Source organism: Lagenorhynchus albirostris, chromosome 10 (genome assembly GCF_949774975.1).
Source record: "Lagenorhynchus albirostris chromosome 10, mLagAlb1.1, whole genome shotgun sequence".
In the NCBI taxonomy this organism is placed as follows: Eukaryota; Metazoa; Chordata; class Mammalia; order Artiodactyla; family Delphinidae; genus Lagenorhynchus; species Lagenorhynchus albirostris.
In genome coordinates, this window is record NC_083104.1 from 100,476,840 (window position 1) to 100,499,120 (window position 22,281).

Genomic DNA, 22,281 nt, shown 5'->3' on the forward strand with positions numbered 1-22,281 from the left:
CACGGTGAGTAGAACCCAGTTTCTGGGCAAGTGATAGGTTCATTCTGCTGAGGGCTTTGAAAACAAAGAAGAGGGGCAGTCAGTCCAACCAGGAGATTCAGGAAAACAAAGCCCGATAAGGGAAGTCCCAGACCACAGTTAAGGAAGCTGGACCAGGGTTTCCAGGAGATGAGAATATGACAAGGCCATGGGGTGTGAATCAGCCGGTGTGTTTAGGGTCCTGCAGACATTACTAAAGCATTAAGCTCATTCAGTGCCCAGAGGCTGGAGTCGAATCTCCCCAAGGTCAGTGGTGGACAGGAGGTGGAGGACCTTGGGTGTCTTCACGGGGACGTGGAATATATGTTACAAGTGATTCACCAACAGAGCTTCTTAGCAATGGCAAAGGCCATTTTAGTAAATGGATAAAAATGAAGGGTCATTTGCATATACCTAAATATTCATCAGTATTCCTGAAATGCTGAGTGCAGAATTTGTTTTAAATATTTTATTTTATTTTATTTTATTTTAAATATTTTAGATCCTCTGTCTCCCTGCTCTTATTTACAAAAGCAATTTGCACTATAAAGAGAAAGTTTGCTGAATTGAGAAATTCAGGATTTGTGCCATCTGAACCCGTGAATTTTTGCTGTATTCCTGAAATAGATAGCTCTTCTCTTCTGTTGGTTTTCATCCACTGCACAACCTCGATACAAAAGATTCTTTTTTCTTTTGGGCTTTTTTCTAAAAAGAGAGTTTTTAAAAACATAAGTGAGGGCTTCCCTGGTGGTGCAGTGGTTAAGAATCCGCCTGCCAATGCAGGGGACACGGGTTCGAGCCCTGGTCCGGGAGGATCCCACATGCCGTGGAGCAACTGGGCCCGTGCGCCACAGCTACTGAGCCTGTGCTCTAGAGCCTATGTGCCACAACTACTGAAGCCCACACGCCTAGAGCCCGTGCTTCGCAATGGGAGAAACCACCACAATGAGAAACCTGCGCACCGCAGCGAGGACCCAACGCAGACAAAAATAAAATAAATAAATAACTAAATTTATTTTTTTTTAAAAAAGCACAATAAAACAAAACAAATGACCCATGCCCTCTTGTGACAGAGTGACAGGCAAAAAGATTTGGAAAGGAAAAAGGATTCCATATAGGAATGAAAGGAACCGGCTGTAACATCCACGCATTTATTCATTCATCCTTTCAACTACTTGCTGTTAACCACCCTCCAGACTCCAAACACTGTCGGGATGGAGACACACACAGCCCTGCTTTCCCATCTATAATAGCTAGAGAGACGGGCGGGAAGCTGTGTGTTGGATGCCTAGGACAGGGGTGGTTGGACAGATGCTCAGGGATCCTGGAGGACCTTAGCTGCGGGCTCCCTGAGTCTGAAGGACAAACAGGGAAACACGGGGATGACTCTTTCCCCAGGGAACGAGTTCCCCAGGAAAAGGCAGCAGGACAGGGATTGTGGATAAACTCTCCCAGTGTGGAGGAGTCCTGAGCAGACAGTGTCTAGAACAAGAGCTGAGCCGTCCTCTAGGAAGCCGTCCAAGTGACCAGCTATCTTGTTTAAACTGCTCAGCAAGGTGCCCTGCGTGGTCAGCCACGGAGGTGGTGGTGAAGACAAAATCAGGGTCAGACGTCGGTCCATGAAAGAGGAGTCAGGAGCTTGGCCAAGGGAGAATCCCAGATTAAAACAAGTAAAATGCGCCAGCTCTGAATGGGGAAGACAGCTGAGGTCCAGACCTGCAAGGTCTGGCAAGAAGGCAAGGCTCAGAGGAGTGGAAAGTGTGGGGGGCTTGTCCAAGCAGAAGAGCCCCTGAAATCCGCATAGATAGTTTAAGAGGCATCCCGTCCTGCTCCTGGGCTGGCGTCTGATTCCAGGTGGATCGTTCTTAATCAAGGATGGCATGTGGGTTTCATATTCTAACATTGGGAGTGATGGAGTGAGTGCCGTTTAAGAAGGGAGCTGACGCCGCTCCTGTGTATGCGGTGGGAAAGGGTGAGTGGTTACCCATGTACCCCAGGGGCATCTAGGAGAGACTGCCAGCATCTGGGCCCGTGCATTTGCCACCCTGGTCCTCATTATTGAATCTCTTATATAATTTCTCTACAAATGCTGAGTGTGGCCACTAGCCTGTGGTGGGAGTGAAAACAGAGAAAAAAATATGACCAGATTTAGGTACTTACTATTTTAATTAACTAGACTGTGGAAAGATCATTTTTCACTTCGATGAGCTAAAGCTTAATGTCAAGTTTATACCCTTCTTTAAAATGTAAGATGAAGAAACTATAAAATTTGGAAAACTAGAATTCTTAGAACTTCTGCGGCGAAGTCTTCTTCTGTGATGGTGTCCGGGTCCCGTTTCCTCTTCGCTCCAACAGTTATACCTTCTGTCACTTGTATTTTCATCTCTCCTTCTCTATTAGCTCCTTCCCATGACCATGTCACCTGTGTTAAGAAAATTTACAAAACTCTTTTTCAACAATAAAGTCCCCTGCAAACATGGTCCATCCTTTCTTCTCTTTGCCTGCGCGGCTGCCCGCACCCAACATCCTTTTCCTTTTCCTTTTATGTCTCATCCACTGTGCCCTGAGGTCTGCCACCTGCTCACCCTTGAAGCCCTTCTCCTCAAGGTTGCCAAGACATCTGATCGCCATGTAGAATAAACATTTTGCAGATTTCAGCTTGCCTAAAACCTCCTGCATTTTTTGATGCTATTTGCTCACTCACAATTCTTGACATTCTCTTTTTTTTAATTAAAATTGTTTTTTAAATTTATTTTTTATTCAAGTATAGCTGCTGTACAATATTATATAAGTTACAGGTGTACAATATAGTGATTCATAATTTTTCAAGGTTATACTCCATTGACAGTTACTATAAAATATTGGCTATATTCCCCATGTTGTACAATATATCCTTGTAGTTTATTTTATATCTAGTAGTTTGTACCTCTTAATCCTCTACCCTCCTATTGTCCCTCCCACACCTTCCCAATGGTAGGCACTAGTTTGCTCTCTATATCAGTGAGTCTACTTCTTTTTTGTTCTATTCACTAGTGTTTTAGATTCCACATATGAGTGATATCAGGCAGTATTTGTCTTTCTCTGTCTGACATATTTGCCTTAGCATAATGTCCTCCAAATCCACCCATGGTGCTGCAAATGGCAACATGTTCATTCTTTTTTATGGCTGCGTAATATTCCGTTGTGTGTACATACCACGCCTTCCTTTTCCATTCATCTGTTGATTGGACACTTAGGTTGCTTTGACGTTCTCTCTTCTCTTTGTTCCTATGATACAGCTTTCTCCTGGTTCCATCCCAACCTACCTGACTCGTTTTTCCATCTTCTTCTGCAACTCAGAGCTCCCCTTTCTTTGCCCCCCTCAGAATGTTTCTTCCTTCTAGGCTTTGTTCCTACCCAGTAGCTGGTGTTAACATGCACACACATACTGATTCTCCCAAGTCTGTCTCCAGCCTAGACTTCACTTTTAAGCCCCACATTCACCTAAATGTCCCATAGGAACCCAAAACTGAACCTTCCCAAATGCCACCTTCTATCACTCCCTCCCCACCCCAGATCTATTTCTCCCGTGCTCCCTGCCCCAGGAAAGAAAACCATGATCCACCCAAACTTAGCACGTTGAGAATAAGTCAAGCAGCAAATCCTCTAAAAGTCCCCTTCGGAATAGTTCAAAGTTATCTCCTCCCCTCCATCTCCACGGCCCCTCCCTGAGAATCAAATGGCGCTGGGTGTGGAAGCCCCTTAACATAGTCCCTGATATGTAGTAAATGGCCAACAAAAGTTAGTTTCCACTCTTGCTGGTAACTCTATTATTACTACCATGCTCCTACTATTGGCTTGGACTCTGATGATTTTTCTCCTGGATAACTGCTATAGCTTCCCAATGCCACCTTCCCCTCCTCACCCTCTTCCCTCTGTTTAAGTCATTGCCTCCAAAGTGACATATTTAATGACATCAATCTCAACCTGTTGCCGCATTGCTTAAAAGCCCTCACTCGCTTCCGTTGCCTGCAGGGTATTCCAGCCAGAGCTCGCCAAGCCTCTGCTAGTTGCCTTTTGGGCCCCTCGCAGCTCTTCCTCGCCATACCCACAGGCGTTAAAATCAGCACCTAGGTGAGCTGTGACAGTTCCTCCACCAAGCCAGGCTCCCACCTGCCTCCATGCCTTTGCTCTCGCTCTGGAGGGAAAAACCCTCTGAGAAGCCTCTCCTGCCCCCGGGTGGTGTCAAATCTCTGCCCCGTGTTCCCTGCACCACACACAAACGCTTGACCCAGCATCTGTGACGGATACGCGTGTGGTGATCCCTCTGCACTAGTGCCCTTAGACCCGGGTGGGAAGGGCTGCGCTTCTCATCTGAGCCTGGCACGGTGCCCGGACATCACAGGGGCACAACTAGCATGAGGTGATCGAAGGAATGGTAGCTCAGGTGGCACTTGCACAGGTGAGCTTAACCGAACAGCAGATGTCCTAAACCGGACTATTTCATATCTATTATAAAGATGAAAGTTGCGTCCCTACGTGAAGGCAAAGTGCTTCTCCAAACCCCAGCCCTCCAGAGCCTCTGTGCCAGGCTGGGTCCCAGGTCCTGGGGACACAGAGCTTACTTTCTCCTGGGGGAAGTAATGTCCCACAGCGACGAGTACTGGGAAAAGGAAAGAAAACCAGGTAAAGTGTTAGTGAGAGACGAGAGGACCAGAGTAACGGAAGTGGGGGGGAAACTCTGAGAAGGTGACATTTGAGCTAAGACCTGAGCAATGAGAAGAGGCTTCATCAGACATAAAGGGGACTCTCATGACACCCAGTTAATGGAAGGGTGGTTTTGACCTTGGTCCTAGAGCCACAGAGGAGCCTCAGAAAATGCGATCTGGCTTTAGATCATTCTCTCGGCCCCAAATTCATGGCCCTGCGTTATGTGAGACATCAGAGCTCAGACCACAACTGCAGAGAGCGGGGATTCCGGCGAGCTGGGAATTCTGCCTCTTACCTGGGCCTGTGCTTCCTGGAAACCCTCGCCTGCCTCACTGACAGCTCCTGCTCAGAGGGACAGGCTGGTCCCCAGAAGGAAGCTAGAGGTTCCTCCACGTACGACCCGCTGTGAAGTCCCTCCTAGAGCCCAGAAGCTTCCACCGCCCCTCCTCCACTCGGCCAGCTCATCCTCTCCCCACGAGGCACCTCTCTGACCATGACCATGTTCCCACTGCTGGCATTCATCTCCCACATTTCGCCTAAATGCATGTTTGGTGCCCGTCCAAAGCCATGATCATTAATGCTCTCTTCCTTGGGGACCTATTTGCCAGATGCTCTCCGCTAAAATATTTCACTATGCTTTCCCTATCACAGCCACTCCTTCCCTTTAGCGTTATCTCCCTCTTGTCGACTGTGAAGCATGTGCTCCAGCCAATGCTTGTCCTGGACCAGTTGTTTCTGGCGCATTCTCGCAGTCTTGACAATCAGAGAAATTGTTAATGCATGCGCAGAAATACACATTCATTTGTTCGCAACACGTGCTGGCATTTTCTCTGTCTTTGCAAAGTCCCAGTAGTTGCCAATCCTTATGCATGTCCTACCTGTAAACCACTTCCCAACCCTGCCACGTATGCGTCCTTATGTTACACACAAGGAAACCGATGGTAGTAATGGTCCCTGCCTTGCAGAGTCCTTCTGAGGACTAGATGAGACAGAGCACAATTTGCGCTTCCCATGACACCCATCACATAGTTAGCTCTCAGTGATGCTTGTTAGCACTATTAACTAACCTCTTCATTTTCGTTGCAGTTTGCTATTAGTTAAGTGAGAGGCAACATCTTAAAAGTTAATGGAAATATAAAAACCAGCATTTTTATTTCAAAGTGATTCTTCTTTTGCTAGCCATCTGCATGACTAGCTTTCCCAAGCCAAGTGGGACAGGTCCGAGTGGAAAGAGACATGAGGAAGACAGGTCTTGCCGGGCAGACCCATGAATGGGAGAAAACTCACATTGTAGAAGGTGCAAGGCAAGATGCAACTCTTCCGGCTACGTGGCTAGGGCATTGGAGGGAAGCCAAGTAATCCCACAGTTTGAGAAGAGTTAGGTTTTGTCAGTTCTATCTGCTGAGCCCTGAAACAGTGACCCTGGAAAAACAACCCTTGGAGTATGCTCTGTAGTAACTCCTGTTCAGATAGGCCGAACCCGGCAGCCGGGCAGGTCCTAACTCTCTGGGAACTTGATTTTGCAGAATGTATAACATGGGATGATGATGACACCTGCCCCAGAGGGAAGCCTGTGGCTCACAGAGGCAGCCCGGCAAGCCCTGCAAGTAGTGCCCACAGCACACCGTTCATTAAGGTGACTTTCTCTCGGGTGGCTTACGTTGGCCTTATCTCTGCACCTTTCCTAGGTCAAGAAGAAGAGAGGTTGGCCCTAGAAACTGCCCTGATGTATGGGGCTAAAAAGCCCCTCAACACAGAGGGTGTCGTCAAATCGAGGTCTGATGTCCACATGAATTTTGAAGTGGAGAATGTCGTGCTGGGAAGAGACTTCAAGGTCACCATCACCTTCCGTAACAACGGCCCCGCCCACTACACCATCACAGCCTATCTCTCAGGCAACATTACCTTCTACACCGGGGTCGCCAAGGCAGAATTCAAGAACAAGACATTTGACGTGACACTGGAGCCCTTGTCCTGTAAGTTAACGCGGGGGGCTGTTCTCTCCAGGATGTGTCACCTGCTTCCTTGTCTGGCTCTCTGCTGATGTTCCCTAATAGCTTCCTGTCGAAGTTAAAGCCCTGGCCCAGAGCTCAGGAGCATATGAACCACAGGGCAGGACCCACTCTTCCTAGAAAGGCCCCCACTTTCATCTCCGTGACTTGTGCACAGAAGTGAGCACTGAAATCTTCAAAGCTTAGAGCCCCATGAGTCGTGAACATGAAATGTCACTGAACCTCTTGCTACTTACAGGGTGGGCCAAGGACCTGAAGCATCAGCACCTACTGAGCGCTGGTCAGAAATGCAGACTCGCAGGCCCCACCCCAGACCCATGCATTCTAACAAGATCCCAGGGGGACTGGTGTGAACAGGAGAGTTGGTGAAGCTTGTGTCTCAGAAAGCAGGCCCGCTGGCGGTACCTCTCTCCCAACTTAGGGAGAGCTTTGGGGGGCCGCCCAGCAGGAATGGTGTGTTTGGCTTTACCATGTAGGGGGCAGGGAGATCTAAGCTCCGCAGGGTGGGCTGTCTGATGTACAGGGTCGGGAGAGCCCATCCTTGGGAGAGGAAACTCGAGCCTCGGGATGTGTTGTCCAGGAAGCTCCGGAGGCTCTGCTCTCCCGGCCATCTCCTGGGGGCCTCTCCCGCACCTCGATCCCTCACCTCCCTTGCATACATGGCCTTCCAAAGCATCTTCTTCGCTATGAAAACTCCAGACTAGTTTAAGTAGGACTGGGATTGACAAAGCCGCAGCTTGCGCTGGGGACTGCAATTTCGACCTGTCTCATTCCCTTGGGTACCAGTGTTTAGTGTGCACAACAGCTGGTCACTCAATTGGCCAAATGAGCCAACCAGAAGAACCTGGTCTCCAGGCAGAGCACACGGAGTTAGAAAACAGAACATGTTGAAAGGCTCAACATGGCAGGGCACCAGATCCATTGACCTGACAGGTGAGTCAGGAAAAGAAATGGAAAAAAAGGTATATGAATAATAATTTTTAAAACACAGAGGCAGGCAAGACTATGATCCCGCCTGGGGTGGCCAAACCACACGTCCCACTTGTTTTCAAGCTTCCTGGATTCGGTGTCTGTCCCAAGTCTCAGGAAGTACCTTTGGGAGGCTTCAGAAGGATATTCCCAGAAAAATGAGAAACTAGTCCTGAAAAATCCTAATTTCAAGAAACCTACTCCATCTTGAAGGAAGCAAATCCCCCTCGATTCAGTAGACTAGCCAACGATTAAGTAATCACCATGGTATTTGTTTTGGAAACTGGAAGGTCTAGCACTTGGAAGAAAGGTAATTCTTACAGAAACACGTAGTCAGTATAAAGGACTCAGGAGAAAAAACAGTCATCACAGCTGCTTAGGACAGACAGACTCAGTGGATTTAGAAGGCCTGAACCTTGGAATTAGACAAATCTGGATTTTAGCTGTGACTGTGTCACCTACTAGCTGTGTGTCCCTAGGCAAGTTACTTAAGTAATCTGAGCTCATCTGCACATGGGAACAATACTACCCACATCACTGGGTTGTTAATTCACCCCCGCTACACACACACACCTTTATTTAATGCCTACAAGTCCAGGTATTATTTTGTGCTGGTGACACAGCAATGAGTTGCTTCTTGATGGTCTCCTGGGGGGAAGATGGGGACTCCACAATAAACAATCAAACAAGTGAATATATATGGTTCTGCGTAGAATAGGAAAACACAAAGCAAGACAAGGAAGACGGAGTGCCAGGGGTGGGGGGTGTGGTCAAGGAAAGCCCCTCTGATAGGGTGACATTTAACAGAAATCTGACAGAAGGGAAGGAGTGAGCTTTCCAGCCAGGAAAAAAAAAAAGTAAGTGCAAAGGTCCTGAGGCCAGAGCTCATGTGATGTGTTCAGTGAGCAGCAAGGAGACCAGGGTCAGGAGCAAAGGCATCCAGGGGAGGCTAGTGGGCATAGACCAGGTAAAGACCTGGAGGCCCTTGTAAAGGGTTTGGCTGTGATTCCGAGTGAGCTGCAGAGCCGTAAGACGGTGTTGAGCAGAAGTGTGCCCTGGTCTAACTTGGGTTCTGAAAGATCACTCGGCTGCTGTGCTGAGAACAGACTATAGGCGATGTGGAATTGAAGCTTAGAGACTAGTTAGGACGCTGTTGCAATAGTCCCGTGAGAGATGGTGGTGAAGGTGAGGGAGGTGGTGACAGCTACCAGATCCGGGTGTTTTCTGAAGGTAGAGCCCTCGGGATTGGTTGACAGGTTGGATGGGTGGCGTGAGAGAAGGGGGCTGTGGAGGAAACTAAATGAGATAATATATGCGGAAGGCTTCCCGCAAGTAGGCTCCTCATAAATGCTAACTTCCAACGTGTTTACACTTTGGGAAAATGAGACCAGAAAGGTGAGTTGACGTGTTCAAGGCCACACATAGTAATTAGAGGCAAAGCAGGGGCCAGAGGCCACATCCTATTCAGGCAGGTGTGGTGAGCCAGCTCCGTGCATTCTCGGGCCCTAAGTAGGCCCGCCCCTTACTTGTGCCCTGTTGCCTGGGGTCCAGCTGCCCCTCACTCCCCTGGACAAGGAACTATATGCCATCCTTTTCCCACCGCACTAGAGTCCCATCTCGCAATCTCCTTCCCCTTCTCTCCATGATCCAATAAAAGCATGAGCTTACGGGAGGTAGCAGGCTAGAACGGCATGACACGTTAGCCATCTCAGCCATCGATCTAGGGATACCGAAGCCTGACTCAGTATCAACACAGCTCCCACGCACTCAGCCCACCCCAAGGCTTGTCCTCAATAACCTGAAGGGAGTTGAAGACTGTTTCTTGCTTTCCCCTGCATGTAGGTGGCACTAACGGCATGCGATAAATTGCATATTGCAACCTAAAATCAATTGCAATATATGGCAAAAAGCCACAGGATTCTAGACCTCGACCAAGCAGGTCAGGGTACAATCCTAGGAGAGTCCGTCGCAAAGAAAGTTTTCCAAGTAGAACGGGAAGCGTATTTTCCACATTGATGATGAAAGGGAATGTGTAGGCTAGAATCAGCTGGGAAGATCTGAATAACTTAAACCTCCCATACCTTCAAAGGTGCTATCATTTCCACTTGGCTATATTTAGTTTCCTTTGCTCTTTGGAAAAGAGATGAAGCAGCTCCTGTCTGTGACCCACCCCCCCGGCTTTCCCCAGACACCGTAAATGGTATTGGCAGGGTCCCAGCTCCACCACTCAGAGAATGAAAATCTCTTCTTCTTGCCACGTTTAATAAACTTTATCTAGAACAATTTCTTGTGTGGTGGCAAAACACAGCATTTACATAATGTGCTATTTCAGGAGCCCTGTTCCCTTGGGCTCAGAAACACAGCCCAGTTTCTTTAGTGCCAAGATTTAGAGGATGTTCTACCTCAGAGAATGAAGAGTCCCGAGGCTGATATCAAGGCAGCGAGAGCCTCTGTAACGATGTCAAGCACATCTCGCCAACCTAAACAGCCCAGTGGTCAAACACGGCCCTCTAGAAATAGCCAGAGGATGTCCTTTTTTTATTATTATTATTACCGGAGACAGCTAGAGGCAAAATGCGTGTTCTTCAAGGCCTGTCACTTTGCCGCTCCATCTGGCGAAGGGAAAACAGCCCCCATGTGCTCGTCTGAGGTTGTCTCCAACTGAGGGACAGATCCTTAATCTTCTGGACAATTCACTGCTCGGGGAGCCATGGAGGAGGCAAGGTCCAGGCTCAGTCCCAAAGAAGGCGACATGAGTAGGTCACCCAAAAAGGCAGAATTCGAGGGTCAAGGTCAAGACAAGGTCTTCGATTCCAAAGGCCAGCTCTAAGTGGAATGGGACTGCCCTAGGCAGTAGGCTGAGTTGCTGACTGCTTGTCTAGGGCGGACCAGTATGTTCTAATAACTCTGCATAGCCCGTGGCCGTCTCTCAGCCTGGGCACCACGAACTCTCAGACTGGACAGTTGTTACGGGGCCTGTCCCATGTGTTGTGGGATGTTTAGCTGCATCCTTGGCCTCTACCCGACAGGTGCCACTAACAACCTCCAGCTGTGACGACCAAAAGCATCTCCAGACGTTACTAAACACCCCTGGGGGGCAAAATTGCACCCCGTTGACAACCACTGGTCTAGGATGACCATCCTTTCCATTTTGCCAGGAATTGGGTGCATTCTGGGGTGCAAGACTTTCCGTTTCAAAACAGAGACCGTCCTAAGTTCACCCAATTCTACCCTAACACCGCCCCATCTCCTGCTACAACCTCCTGTCTCTGGGAGCCCCTCAAACTTGAATATGTACCATCTGAGCATCATATTCAAATACAGATCCTGATCCCTAAGTGTGGGTGGGGTTAGAGAACCGGTGGCAGCTCTTACCGGGCTGATCTGGCGGCGGGAAGGGCGGGTCCCCCTAGTTGTTGAGCAGTACTTCTCAGCCCCGCTGCACGTAAGAGTCAGCTGCAGAATTTTAAAACAAAGCCTGGGCCCCAGCCACCGAGATTCTGATTGAATTGGCCTGGGGCGGGATCCAACAGGACAGGTTTTTAAATGTCCCTAAGTGATTGTGAGGTAAAGCCAAGACTGGGTGGTCACAGCACCTACTCATCCATGTAGAGACCTTGAGGCAGATGGTAGGCACGGCCTGATGCACCGTCGTCCAGGAGCCCAAAAGGCAGGAGGCCTCCCTGTGCCCTGGAGTTCACCCCACAGGGTCTTCCGTCCTGGGTCCTGGACGGCCGCTCGTGAGGGAGGGCTAAAACGAGCCACCCTCTGCACTTGAAACTATCAACCTTGGGAATTGTTTCCTTCAATAACTTCCACCGGAGGGAGGAATCTTTGGCCAAAGGCAGACATTGAGCAGGGAAGCCATGGTGGAGACATTCGATTCCATGCAGGGGGATGGAGGCCCCTGGCTCTGCCCAGACCCGGGCTCGGCCGTCAGGAGAACTGCCCTTTGCCCTTAAGAATCCTGGGCTCTGGGAAATGAGAGTGAGAGAAATTGGGCAGCACAGCCAAACAGAACCTCACGGCTGCGGTCAGAGCCGCAAGACAGGATTTCCGTCCTCAGCCCGGATGGTGAGCAGAGGGGGGCCAGGACCATGCCCCCCCTCCACCTGTCATCCTCACTGGCTCGTCCCCAGCACCTAAATGCTCCCCTTGTCGGTGCCTTGAGATCACAGAGGTCTTTTAAGTTGCAAATAGCAGAAGGGGTGGGAGAGAGTTGCATGCCTACGGTGAAAACTGGTTTCAACTGCTTCTTTCTCTTAAATAGAAAAATCAAGTCAGATTGGTACAGTACAAGCTGGAGAGAAAGTGTGGAGCAAAGGAATCAAGGAAAAGGTTTAGGCCGTTGACAGCTTTGCTCGAGCGTGGCCCGTGGCCTGCGTGAGATGTGTCTTATCACAGGAGGGCCCGTGGCACAGTGGCCGTGGACATCACTGCCCCACATCTGTCACCTTGGGACTGTTTCTGCCTAAATCCAAGCAGCCGCAGCTAACACCCCTTGGTCCTTGATTTTAAACCTCTTTGTCACGTTGCATTTTACAACAGCAAAAGCACTGTTGGGAAATTTGACACGTTTTCTCTAGGAAGACTTTACTGAATGTGAAATTTCCAGCACATTCTTTACCCCAGAAGCCGGAGAGCTTCTTGTCCCTGATGGGCTCTGTGTTCCACTTGCCCTCACCTGTGTGTGTTCCTGGTGGAGACTGTGCTAGCGTGGCAAAGATGGGGCCCTCAGGGAAGAGTGAAGCAGCTCCTATCCCAGGTCCTGACACCGCCATGTTTTTTTTCCTGCCGTCAGTCAAGAAAGAGGAGGTGCTGATTCAAGCGGGCGAGTACATGGGCGAGCTGCTGGAGCAGGCGTTCCTGCACTTCTTTGTCACAGCCCGTGTCAATGAGACCAAGGATGTTCTGGCTAAGCAGAAGTCCATTGTGCTGACAATCCCCAAGGTCATCATCAAGGTCAGTTTCAGCATCTCAGATGAGGGAGAAAGGCAAGGTTGTTAGTGTTTATGAATATGTGTGTGTGTGTGTGTGTGTGTGTATGTGTGAGAAAGTGCGTTCTGCTCCAAAGAAAAAAGGAACTAGGATCCTCCTGTTCTTTGAAAGAAGTAAACCACCCTATACACTGACGTGCACATATAACACTCTTCTCTCCTCTCCAGATTTAAATATATAGACGTGGCTGCAGATATAAATATAACCTGGGGGTATAAACACGCTTGTGGAGGAAGATAGAGATGTGTAAAGGATACAGATACTTGGAGCTCAGTGTCTCCAGGATAAAGTAGGTCAGGCATGGCATCAGACAGAAGCCGCCTGGATCCCTCCCACCTGCGTTTAGGACTGCACCGTTTTCCATGAAGCTATCACTGTATACAGTAGAATGCACAAACCGAAACGTCAGTGTGATGATCATGACTTGTCATGTGTGTCTACACCTGGCAACCACCAGCCAGATGCAGACACAGAGGATTTGTAACATCCAACACCCCAGAAATCTCCCTCACGCCTTTTGCAGTCCATCACTCTCTCCTCCGTCACCGAGACAGCCATTGCTCTGACCTCTATCACCGGAGGGCCTTTTTTGTCCGTTTGGCTACTAGTAGTTTTCACGTTGTCTCTCCATTAGCCGCCCTCTCTGTCCAAATGTCTCAAAGGCACTTGGCAGTGGAGAGGTGAGCATGGGTGAAAGGGCAAGGCAAATATGGCAGCCTATTTGCGCCCACCTCTCAGGATCACTGGCAGCGTCCGTAGCCACATTCCCGAGACACCTCCTGCCCAGGAAGCAGAAACCCAGGCGTCCATCAGGGTTCTTGGGGTGTGACATCTCATGGCAGCCTTATCCAGGGCTTGGAGACCTTTCCAAGTGATTGAGTGATTAGCACAGAGCTGAAGGTGCGTTCCTCTAACGTGGTGGGTAAATCAAAATGTTAGAGCCTCTAGAGGTGGGCTGTTGGCAACGGGCGGGCAGGGAGCGGTAGGCCTTGTGTCTCTTCTGAATCGTTTGCTGAGAATCACTTGTAAAGCTAATAATGTTGTGTAACATTCAAAATGGCAGCCTTCCCCCTGGGTCCAGCGCTGTGTGGACGGCCCTTGAGGGCTACTGTACGATGAGTCCCATGCAGGCCGACATGTAGGGCCCCGGAGGAAGAGAACCCCAGGCCCTCCTTTTCTAGGAAGGCTTGAATCTTCACGCCTCCTTGGTCACCCAGGTCACCTGCTACAGGCCCATCACAGCACCACCTACACAAGAGGCCTTAAGAGACAGCATAAGAGTGAGGGGTGCAGGTCTGCAGGCAGAACAGGGAAGAATGCAGAACAGAGAAGTGGTGCTGGGGTTCCTGCAGAGGAGCTGCCTCTCCCCTGGGCATAAGGCGCTGGTGCTGTGACCGGGGCGGCCTGCCCACCCGCCACGTGGCGGCTGCCCCCATGGTGGGCTCTCCTGGGACACGTGTGGTGCCCCGCAGGCCTCTCCCGGAGGCTGGGGGAGGCCTCCTTTCCCGCTGCTTCAGGAGCTCAGCCTCTGAACCTTTCCCACCAGAGGCGAGGCCCACACACTCACCTAATTATGAACTGACAGCTTGTCCCTGCGAAGGGCTCAGGAGAGAGCTCTCCCCAGCTGGGAAGTGATCCAACCCCAGCATAAAATAGAATTTAATTGCACCACTGGTAATAAACTGGATGAATACAGGAAACTGATAACTTTCATCTTTTAGACCTCATTAACTGAAGGATTATTGACTAGTCATCTTCCGAGTTTACTCAGAGAGCAGTTTAACTCCCCACGGGCAGAACCCAAATCGCTTCTCCTGCAGCTCAAGTGACCTGGACGGGGAGGGTGTACTTTACTTTACAAAGAGTTGTGTGGGTTTTTTGCCTTGTTTTGTGTTGTTTTTCAATTTCCATAAGAGTGTCAAAAAGGCAGTTCTTAGAGGGAATGCATTTAGAGGGTAGGGTCATTTGACTGGGACTCCAGCAGGAGAGAGATGGAAATTGGTCCAGGAGTGCTCAGGAAAGCAGGCAGGCGCATCCTCACAGAAGTGGTCGCTTAACTGCTAACCTCATGAACTGAATTAGTCCCAAGGACAGACTAAATCCCAGCCGCGGAAGAGGTGTCCCTGGGTAAAGTCCCTCATACTCTGAAAGCCAGGTGTCCCTGAGCTGTGAGAGGTTCCAATTCCAGAAACTGGCTAATGGACTGGCGACCAGGATGCTAGTTAGTCTACTGGAGGCGTTGGGTACGGACCGTGGGTATCCAGACGGCAGGTATCCTGAAAGCGACTGCGGGGGTGGGGCGGGGGGAGAGGACACAGACAAAAGGAGGAGCAGGGAAGGGAGGAGAAAAGAAATAGACATTGAAACAAATGTTACCCAGGAGACCTCAGGGCAGGAGTCAAATAAACTGCATAAACAGGAGTTGGAGAGGAAGCTAAATGCATTGAAAAGTACAAAAGCACGGTGGCTCAGAGGTCCAGACCACGTGGGACACATGTCCCCAGGTTCTAAGAAAACGCTAGAACACTTGGTCCATCTCTCTGAGCCTGGGACTGGCCCACAGCTTACAGAACCTCCCAAGGTCACTATGATGAAGGTACAGGATGAGAAGGTGTGAGAGACAAGGGTCAGGAAGGAGGATCCCCCCACTCCGAGGCAGGAGGGGGAGGGGGTGAGACCGGCACACAGTGCTGACAATGACAGTAGCTATGAGTACTGAGGTCTATGCTATTATGCTTCTCCTGTACTATCTTATTTAATCCTCATTTCCACCCTACGAGGTGGGCAGTATTGTACCCATTTTACAGATGAGAAATCTGAGAGGCCCAGAGAAGGCAGTGCCCTGTAGCATGGTGGTCAAAACACAGGCTCTGGGACCAAACTATCTGAACTCAAAGCCTGTTTCCTCAACCCACTAGCTGTGTAACCCTGGACGCATCACTTACTGTCTCTTAGCTCCTGTTCTCTCAGCTGTTTAACAGAGACGATGGCAAGTCTTACTTCATAGAGCTGTTGTGAGTATAAAACGAAATAATGGGTACCTAATGCCTAGCTCACGGTCAACGCCGAGTGTGCGTTGGTTGTTGGTTTTGTCCTTGTTACTGTTCACAAGCCACTTGCCTGTGATCACCTGCCTGATAAGGGAGGGAAGGAAGCTTCTAACCCAGATCTTACTGATTTGGAAGCTAGTACAGGTAAAGGCTCGGCTACGTTGCTCTCACACTGGAACCTTCACCAGAATAGAAGATGGTGACTGCATTTTCCGAACAGCCTGGTGTTTCCAGGGAGGAGAGATCACAGGAGTTGGAGTGGAGTGGGGTGTCAAGGATTAAGGCTATAGAACCGTAGATGACCCTTGGTGAGTGGATAACATTCAGCTGGTAGAGATGGATGGAGAGACCACTCCAGATGCTAGGAAAAAAAAACCATAAGCAAGGGCAGCGTGGGGAGCAGCTGGAAGCCGCCACAGCGGGAGTGCAGGCAGGAAGCAGGTGACTAGTGAAGAGAGACCAAGCAAGGCAGCCTGGGGCCACTTTGAAGTGCGGCTAAAATGTTTGGATGAGAGCTTCCTAAGTGATCTGAGAACAGGGGGGCTTCCGTGGAGGTTCTAGAGCATGAGTGTAGCATCATTGTCAACTCCGACCTCCCAAGAGTCGGTACCTCTTGCTTTCTCCCTTCTCTTCAAAGCCTTTGCCCAAAGCACTGTCTTCTGGGAGACCCAGCTCAGCCTGGGGGCTGGAGCTGCCTGAGGGCCAGTTTGCAGCTTTTCTTACCCAGCTCCCTTTCTAGAGCAAATAGACACCAACCTGGACCACGGTGGGGCCCGCCTGTCTGGATCCACATGACCGTCCACCAAAGCAGTTAGGCCAGCGGACACGTCCTTACATCCTAAGGACCCAGTCTTGCACTGCATTCGTCCCCGTGAGCACAGATATCGGAACTGGGTTAAACTGCGCTCCCAGTTGACTCATCCCGGCACCCACCACGCGTGAGTCACAGTGTGTGATCCTCATATGGAAAACGGCAGGGAGAGACAGTCATTAAACTTTAATGAGCACACATCTCTTTTCTCAGGCTATCAAAATATTTTGATGAGAAAAGCATATTTTATTAAAATCAGGCATAGAATTTGTCTCTGCCTTCCCACGTGTTGATTGTTGTTAAGAGGCTTTAAGTCAGGAAAAGATTCTTCAGCATTTTGATGTTTAAGGAACGGCTATGTGGGGGAGGAGACGGGGGCAACAGAGGGAATTCAGCTGGTCTGCCGGCTAGAGGCTGGTTTGCAGGAGTCGTGGTGTGTGACATGGGGGCAGCGTGCCGGTGGGTTCCTCCCAGTCTCGGGGAGCAGTGAAGCTTTCACAGTTTTCACGTCCTCACCCAAGTCAACTAGAGCAGGAACGCCGGGGTGGGGGGAACCCTTACAGCCCCTTCTGTAGAGAAGCCCCCCAGCACAGGGGCTTGGATGGCTGGACCCGGACATCCCAGGTTCCTAATTCTACCTGGGCTGCTCTGGGCTAATTCGTCAACATCTCAGGTGTAGAATGGGTCCAGGAATACTGCTGACCTTGTTGGGTTGCTGGGAGGGATAATAGAAATAATCCTTATGAAGAGCTTAACATGGTACCTTGATCACAGTAAGTACGTGATGAAGACCAGCTTCTGTCAGCTTCCATCACGCGGCATAGCCACCACCAAATCTCCAGACCTTTTCTCCCTTCCCTGCTTCCTCTCATCCTCCTTCTTTCTCCTCTCTCTCTCTCACACACACATCCTCTCTCTCTGAACTTCCCTGTACCTTTGTGCAAAATAACACACTCATAATACTAGTCCCAATGTTAACTGCAATCATATATAAAACCCAAAGTGGTTAAGGACTGAATCTGGGCCGTTTCTGAGAATGCTTAGCCCCTGCCAGGACCGGTGGCTGCTGGTTGGTGTTCGCTCCCTGCCCGCGCAGTCCTCTCTGTGCCGGGGGTTCTGTAGTCAAGCCCCTGACACTTGCTCAGGGCAGGAGCCGCCCTCTGGCCAATGCTCACCTGGCGGCCTTGAAACCGACCCCTGGGCGTTGAGCACGTGCCTTGTTCCCTGTGGGAGCCTCCTGAGAGGGGGCTGGTCCCGAAGAGCCTGGAGGAGACTTGGAGGACAGAGGAGAGGTGGTCACGTGTTCCCCCATGACCTCCTTTCAGTATCTGGGAAAACTCCCAGTGGCATTTAAAAGTGCTCGGGTCCCACCGCATCTTTAGTATGATCGTGTAGGACAGTCCTGTAGCCTTTTCAGAACATGATGAGACACCAATAGAACTCATTCTCTCCTATGAGTGAGGAACAATTTTGCTAGGAAAAAAGTAAAACCACTTTCTATGTATGTGATTTTAAAAAGTTACAGCCATGAACAAACTATAAACCAACAGCTGCCCCTAGATTTAAAAAACAAAAATCTTTTAAACATTTAAAATAAGAACAGTTGACCGTTTCCAAGATTTCTTTCACACGCATTTTAACGCGCCTCCCTGCTTCTGCCACCCCCAGGTCGTGCACAGTCCGCACAAGTGCGGGAGCTGTCCTGGAGTGGCATTAACATGATTTCAACATGCGTTTGCTCATTACTTATCTGTTCTGTTGGCCAAAAGAATTTTTCGGTATTTCTCCATCCCGATGTTTAGTCACTCACTCATTTATTTAATCATTCAACAAAGAGTTATTTGGTGACCACTCTGTAAATAAATTGTAGCCAATGCTTTAAAGATTATCAGAGGATAACTCAATATTGAACATATTTTTATTGACTTTTTCTTTGAAATGGGGAAAGGCTGCTAATTTTGCTTTCAGCAGGGACCTCCCCCGGTCAGCTCCAAGGACACAGCTGCTCTATTCTCACATGTCGACCACCACAGCCTCACAGCTTGGGGCGCTCCTCTTGTACCGGGCAGTGTAGCCAGGGCCTAGGAAAGGGGGTAATTCCTAGACATCAACCAGCAGAATGTCCTCCCGGCACTCTGGACCTGCAGCAGTGAGGAGAAGGCAGGTCACGTGGGGAAGGTCCCTGCTGCCCCCCGGGTGGTGGCTTCCTCTGGGTGGCCCCACTCCAGACCGGATCCGACACTTGTGGGAGCTGTGCCCACACAGTGGATAATGAAGGGACCAAATCAAGCCCACTCGCCACTCACCAAGCCACGCAGCCTGGCAGGACGCTGCGTCCACTGGAAAAGGGGGGTCCCTTCCCTAACTAGCACAGATGCACCGGCGCCGGCTCCACGCCCAGATCGCTTCGGAATCAAGACACCGTCTTGGCTTTTCATAACCAGCACTGTGCTGCTGGGTTCTATCCGGAGCCCACCACTCACCTGAGGTCGAGTGTAAAATCCTCTTCGTCCCTCTTCTGCCTGTGCCCGTGGCAGCCCCAATGTTAACCAGAGAAGAGCAAAGCCGGCAGGGATGCTGTGGCGGATGCCTGGGCCCTGCTCCTCCAACATCCCAGTTCATGTGTTGTTGTACATTTTAACCGGAGGACAGGTTAAAACTGGGGAACCACCTGAGGAAGAGCGAGTGTCCCCAAATGCTTGACAGCCACCAGGTACATGGTGAGACTTAACTGCAGTTTCACTTCATTCTGTGAGAGCCTAAGTATCTGCAGCTTTCCATCAAGGCAGAAAATGAACAAAACTCTGTGTTCTAATTATGCCGAACCCCAACCCCTAAACCGTTTCTCCTGCCATGTTTCCCATCGGGCATGTTTCTCCTTCCGGGCCTCCCGTGGGTTCTCCGTGACTCTGACACGTGTTCCAGTCACCAGGACGCACCCCTGCCGTGTCCACAGTCCTTCAGTGGGAGGCTGGAGCAGGGCACGGGGCGTGGGCTTCTCCACGTCTCTTTAGAAAGTGTCAGTGGAGGCTGCCAGCTTCTCTCCTCTGTGCTTCTCGGCTCTGGCGCCTGAGGACCTGAATCCACATCACTCCCCACGGGGGAACTTGAGGCTGAGGAAGTCCTCCTGGTCACCCTGGCAGCACTGTCTCCCTCCAAACCTCCATGGCATTTAGAGTCAATAATTGCGATGTTGCAGATGTTCTGCCAGGTCACTTCACGTACGATGTCACATTGAATCTTCCCAAGAACCTTATAAGAAACCGAGGCCCAGAGAGTTCAAGTGATTGGCCCGAGGACACACAGCAGTGGTCCCTGGTCTTCAGACCCTGAGTCCAGCATGCTTTCCCCTCAGCGTCCCCAACCATGGTCCCTGTCTTCGTCCCGGCCACCACAGCGGTGCCCTCAGTGCTGCCGTAAGCCATCTGTGGAGAAAATCAAAGTCTGTCTGTGAGGTCCCACCATGAGGCGCTCTGAGCAGGTGAAGCCCACGGACATGGGGAGGGTCCCAGGCAGGGTACCACCAGCCATGGCTTTACATGCTCGGATAGCTGACTCTCTCTCCATCCTCTGTTGGTCCCAGAGGATCAGGCGGTGGGTTACTCCATTGGCCAGGAGAGCACGTCCCAGACTCTCTGTGAGCGAGGCCTCCACTGGAAGGGGAGCATTTCCCCCTCCCTCTCAGCACAGCTGTGGAACAACCTGCATTTGAGAATGAAACGAAAACCACTGGTAACTGGGGTTCCTACAACACGCTCTCTGTGCATCCCTGTTCACGTGGAAGCAAAGTAAAACAACAAGAACAACAAATCTCATCTACCTCATCATATGATCACAGTGTGCTTGAGCTCTTTTTTTTTAAATGATGTCTCTATCTTTACCCCAAATAGCACATCCTGTAATCATCAAGTAATACAGTGTATCAAGGCCTCAGGTCTACCTTGTCACATTTTACTCTGGGATAGAAATCTGCCTCTTTCCCCATAAAGTCAAAAAGAAGGAGTTGAGTAGTAATATATATGTTTTCAAATTTAGCTCAGAATCGAGTTGTAATCACTGTGCTCAACTGGTAGCTTAGTGATGGCAAAAGGTAATACTGCAAATGATTCTTCAGTGGGTTTCAGGAAATAAAGAAACTATTTTCGGCAGAAAAGGTTACTATTTTTGCCTCTCTGCTGTCAGAGATGACAGTGTATGTAGTGCTTAAAGATGAAGGCTTTGGAGTCAGAAAGACCTAGATTCATATCTGGGTCCTGCCAACTTACAGGCTCTGTAACCTGGGGATTTTGTTTGTCTTCTAAGTTTTAGTTTCACATCAATAGAATGGGGATAATGTTAATGTCCACTGCCGAGTCCATAGAGGGTCAAACAAGATAATGTAAGTGAAAGGATGCCTAAGTAAACACTAAAAGTAATGTGAGTTGCTATTATTGTTATTACTTACCAGAGTCAGCGCAGCAGGTGGTTAAGCAGTGACTCTGGCGCCAGGCTGTCTGCATCCAAGTCTCGCTTCCCCTACTTGCTGTGTGAACTTGAACAGGTCACTTCACTTCTTTGTGCCTCACTTTCCTCATCTGTAAAATGAATTCTCATAGCGTCTACCTCATAGGGTCGTGAGGATTAAATGAGTTAATATAAGAAAATCACTTAGCAGCATCATCCAGTAGAACTTTCTGTAATGACGGGAATGCCCTAAAACTGCACCTTCCAATATGATAGCCACTAGACACATGTAGATGCTGAGTGCTTGAACTGTGGCTAGGACAACTAAGGAACTGAAATTTAATTTAATTTCATTTTAATTCAGTTAAATTTAAATAGCCCCTTGTGGCTGGTGGCTACCACATTGGACGGTGCAGACTTAGAACATTGCCTGACTGTCGTAAAACCTGACCGTCATAAAAAAAAAATTTTGCATTATTTAGCCAAGGCTAACCTAAGTGGGCTAGTGAGAAGCAACTGTGGTGCCGGTGCTGGTGAAGTGGTTTGCAAACAAGCAACTGCTTGTTACCAGCAGTGACCGTAGGGTGGAGAGGAGGGGAAAAATCATTTTCTACTAATTCATGGAATCCATGATTGACAGCACTTGAAGTAAGGGCTGTGACGTGAACTAATAAATCATGTGAATTACATTGACAGCTAGGTTCATTCTTTCTCAAACTTTTTCCTTCATTTCAGTTTTGATTTTGAATACAGTTATTATGCATATTATAAAGCATATACTCTATGGAAGAGAGCTTGTGATTTCCTAAAAAGTAATTTCCTCCCAAAAGTGTGTGTGTGTGTGTGTGTTTTAGTAACTTTCTTGTTTATCAAAGAAACAGAATACTGATCATTATGAAACAGCATAAAAGACAAGAAAGAACTCAGTATGTCAATATCGGTGAAGGGTGTTTAACTTGAAAATGCGTCATATTTTATGTCAGTTTAAAAAAAACAGAAATATTTGAAATGGAATATTGAAAAAAAATCAAGGTGCAAAAGTATTTGATGTCGCTGAGTACGACGTATGCTTCATCCTTTTCTCTGGTCCAGGTAATGGCTGGTCTTCTCTATAGTGAACACACACTACGAATTGCACACCACTTAAATCAACACATAATATGAAAATACTACGTATAACGCTCCATTTTCCTTGAAAGTGGGAGGAAATACCCCCACTTCAATTGCCTGAGAGAAGACAGTGGTGCTGAGTGTTGGGCAGGCTTTAGATCTGGTTTGCTTTGCGTTTCTA

General features: G+C 49.2%; 1 protein-coding gene across 1 annotated transcript in view; it reads left to right on the forward strand.

Moving 5' to 3' along the window:
• F13A1 (coagulation factor XIII A chain) overlaps positions 1 to 22,281 on the forward strand; it is a 145,473-nt gene that overhangs the window by 112,162 nt on the left and 11,030 nt on the right. Inside the window, exons 13-14 of the mRNA XM_060164287.1 lie at positions 6,396 to 6,683; positions 12,490 to 12,650. Coding sequence (XP_060020270.1) covers positions 6,396 to 6,683; positions 12,490 to 12,650 — 449 coding nt within the window. The remainder of the gene's footprint in view (positions 1 to 6,395; positions 6,684 to 12,489; positions 12,651 to 22,281) is intronic.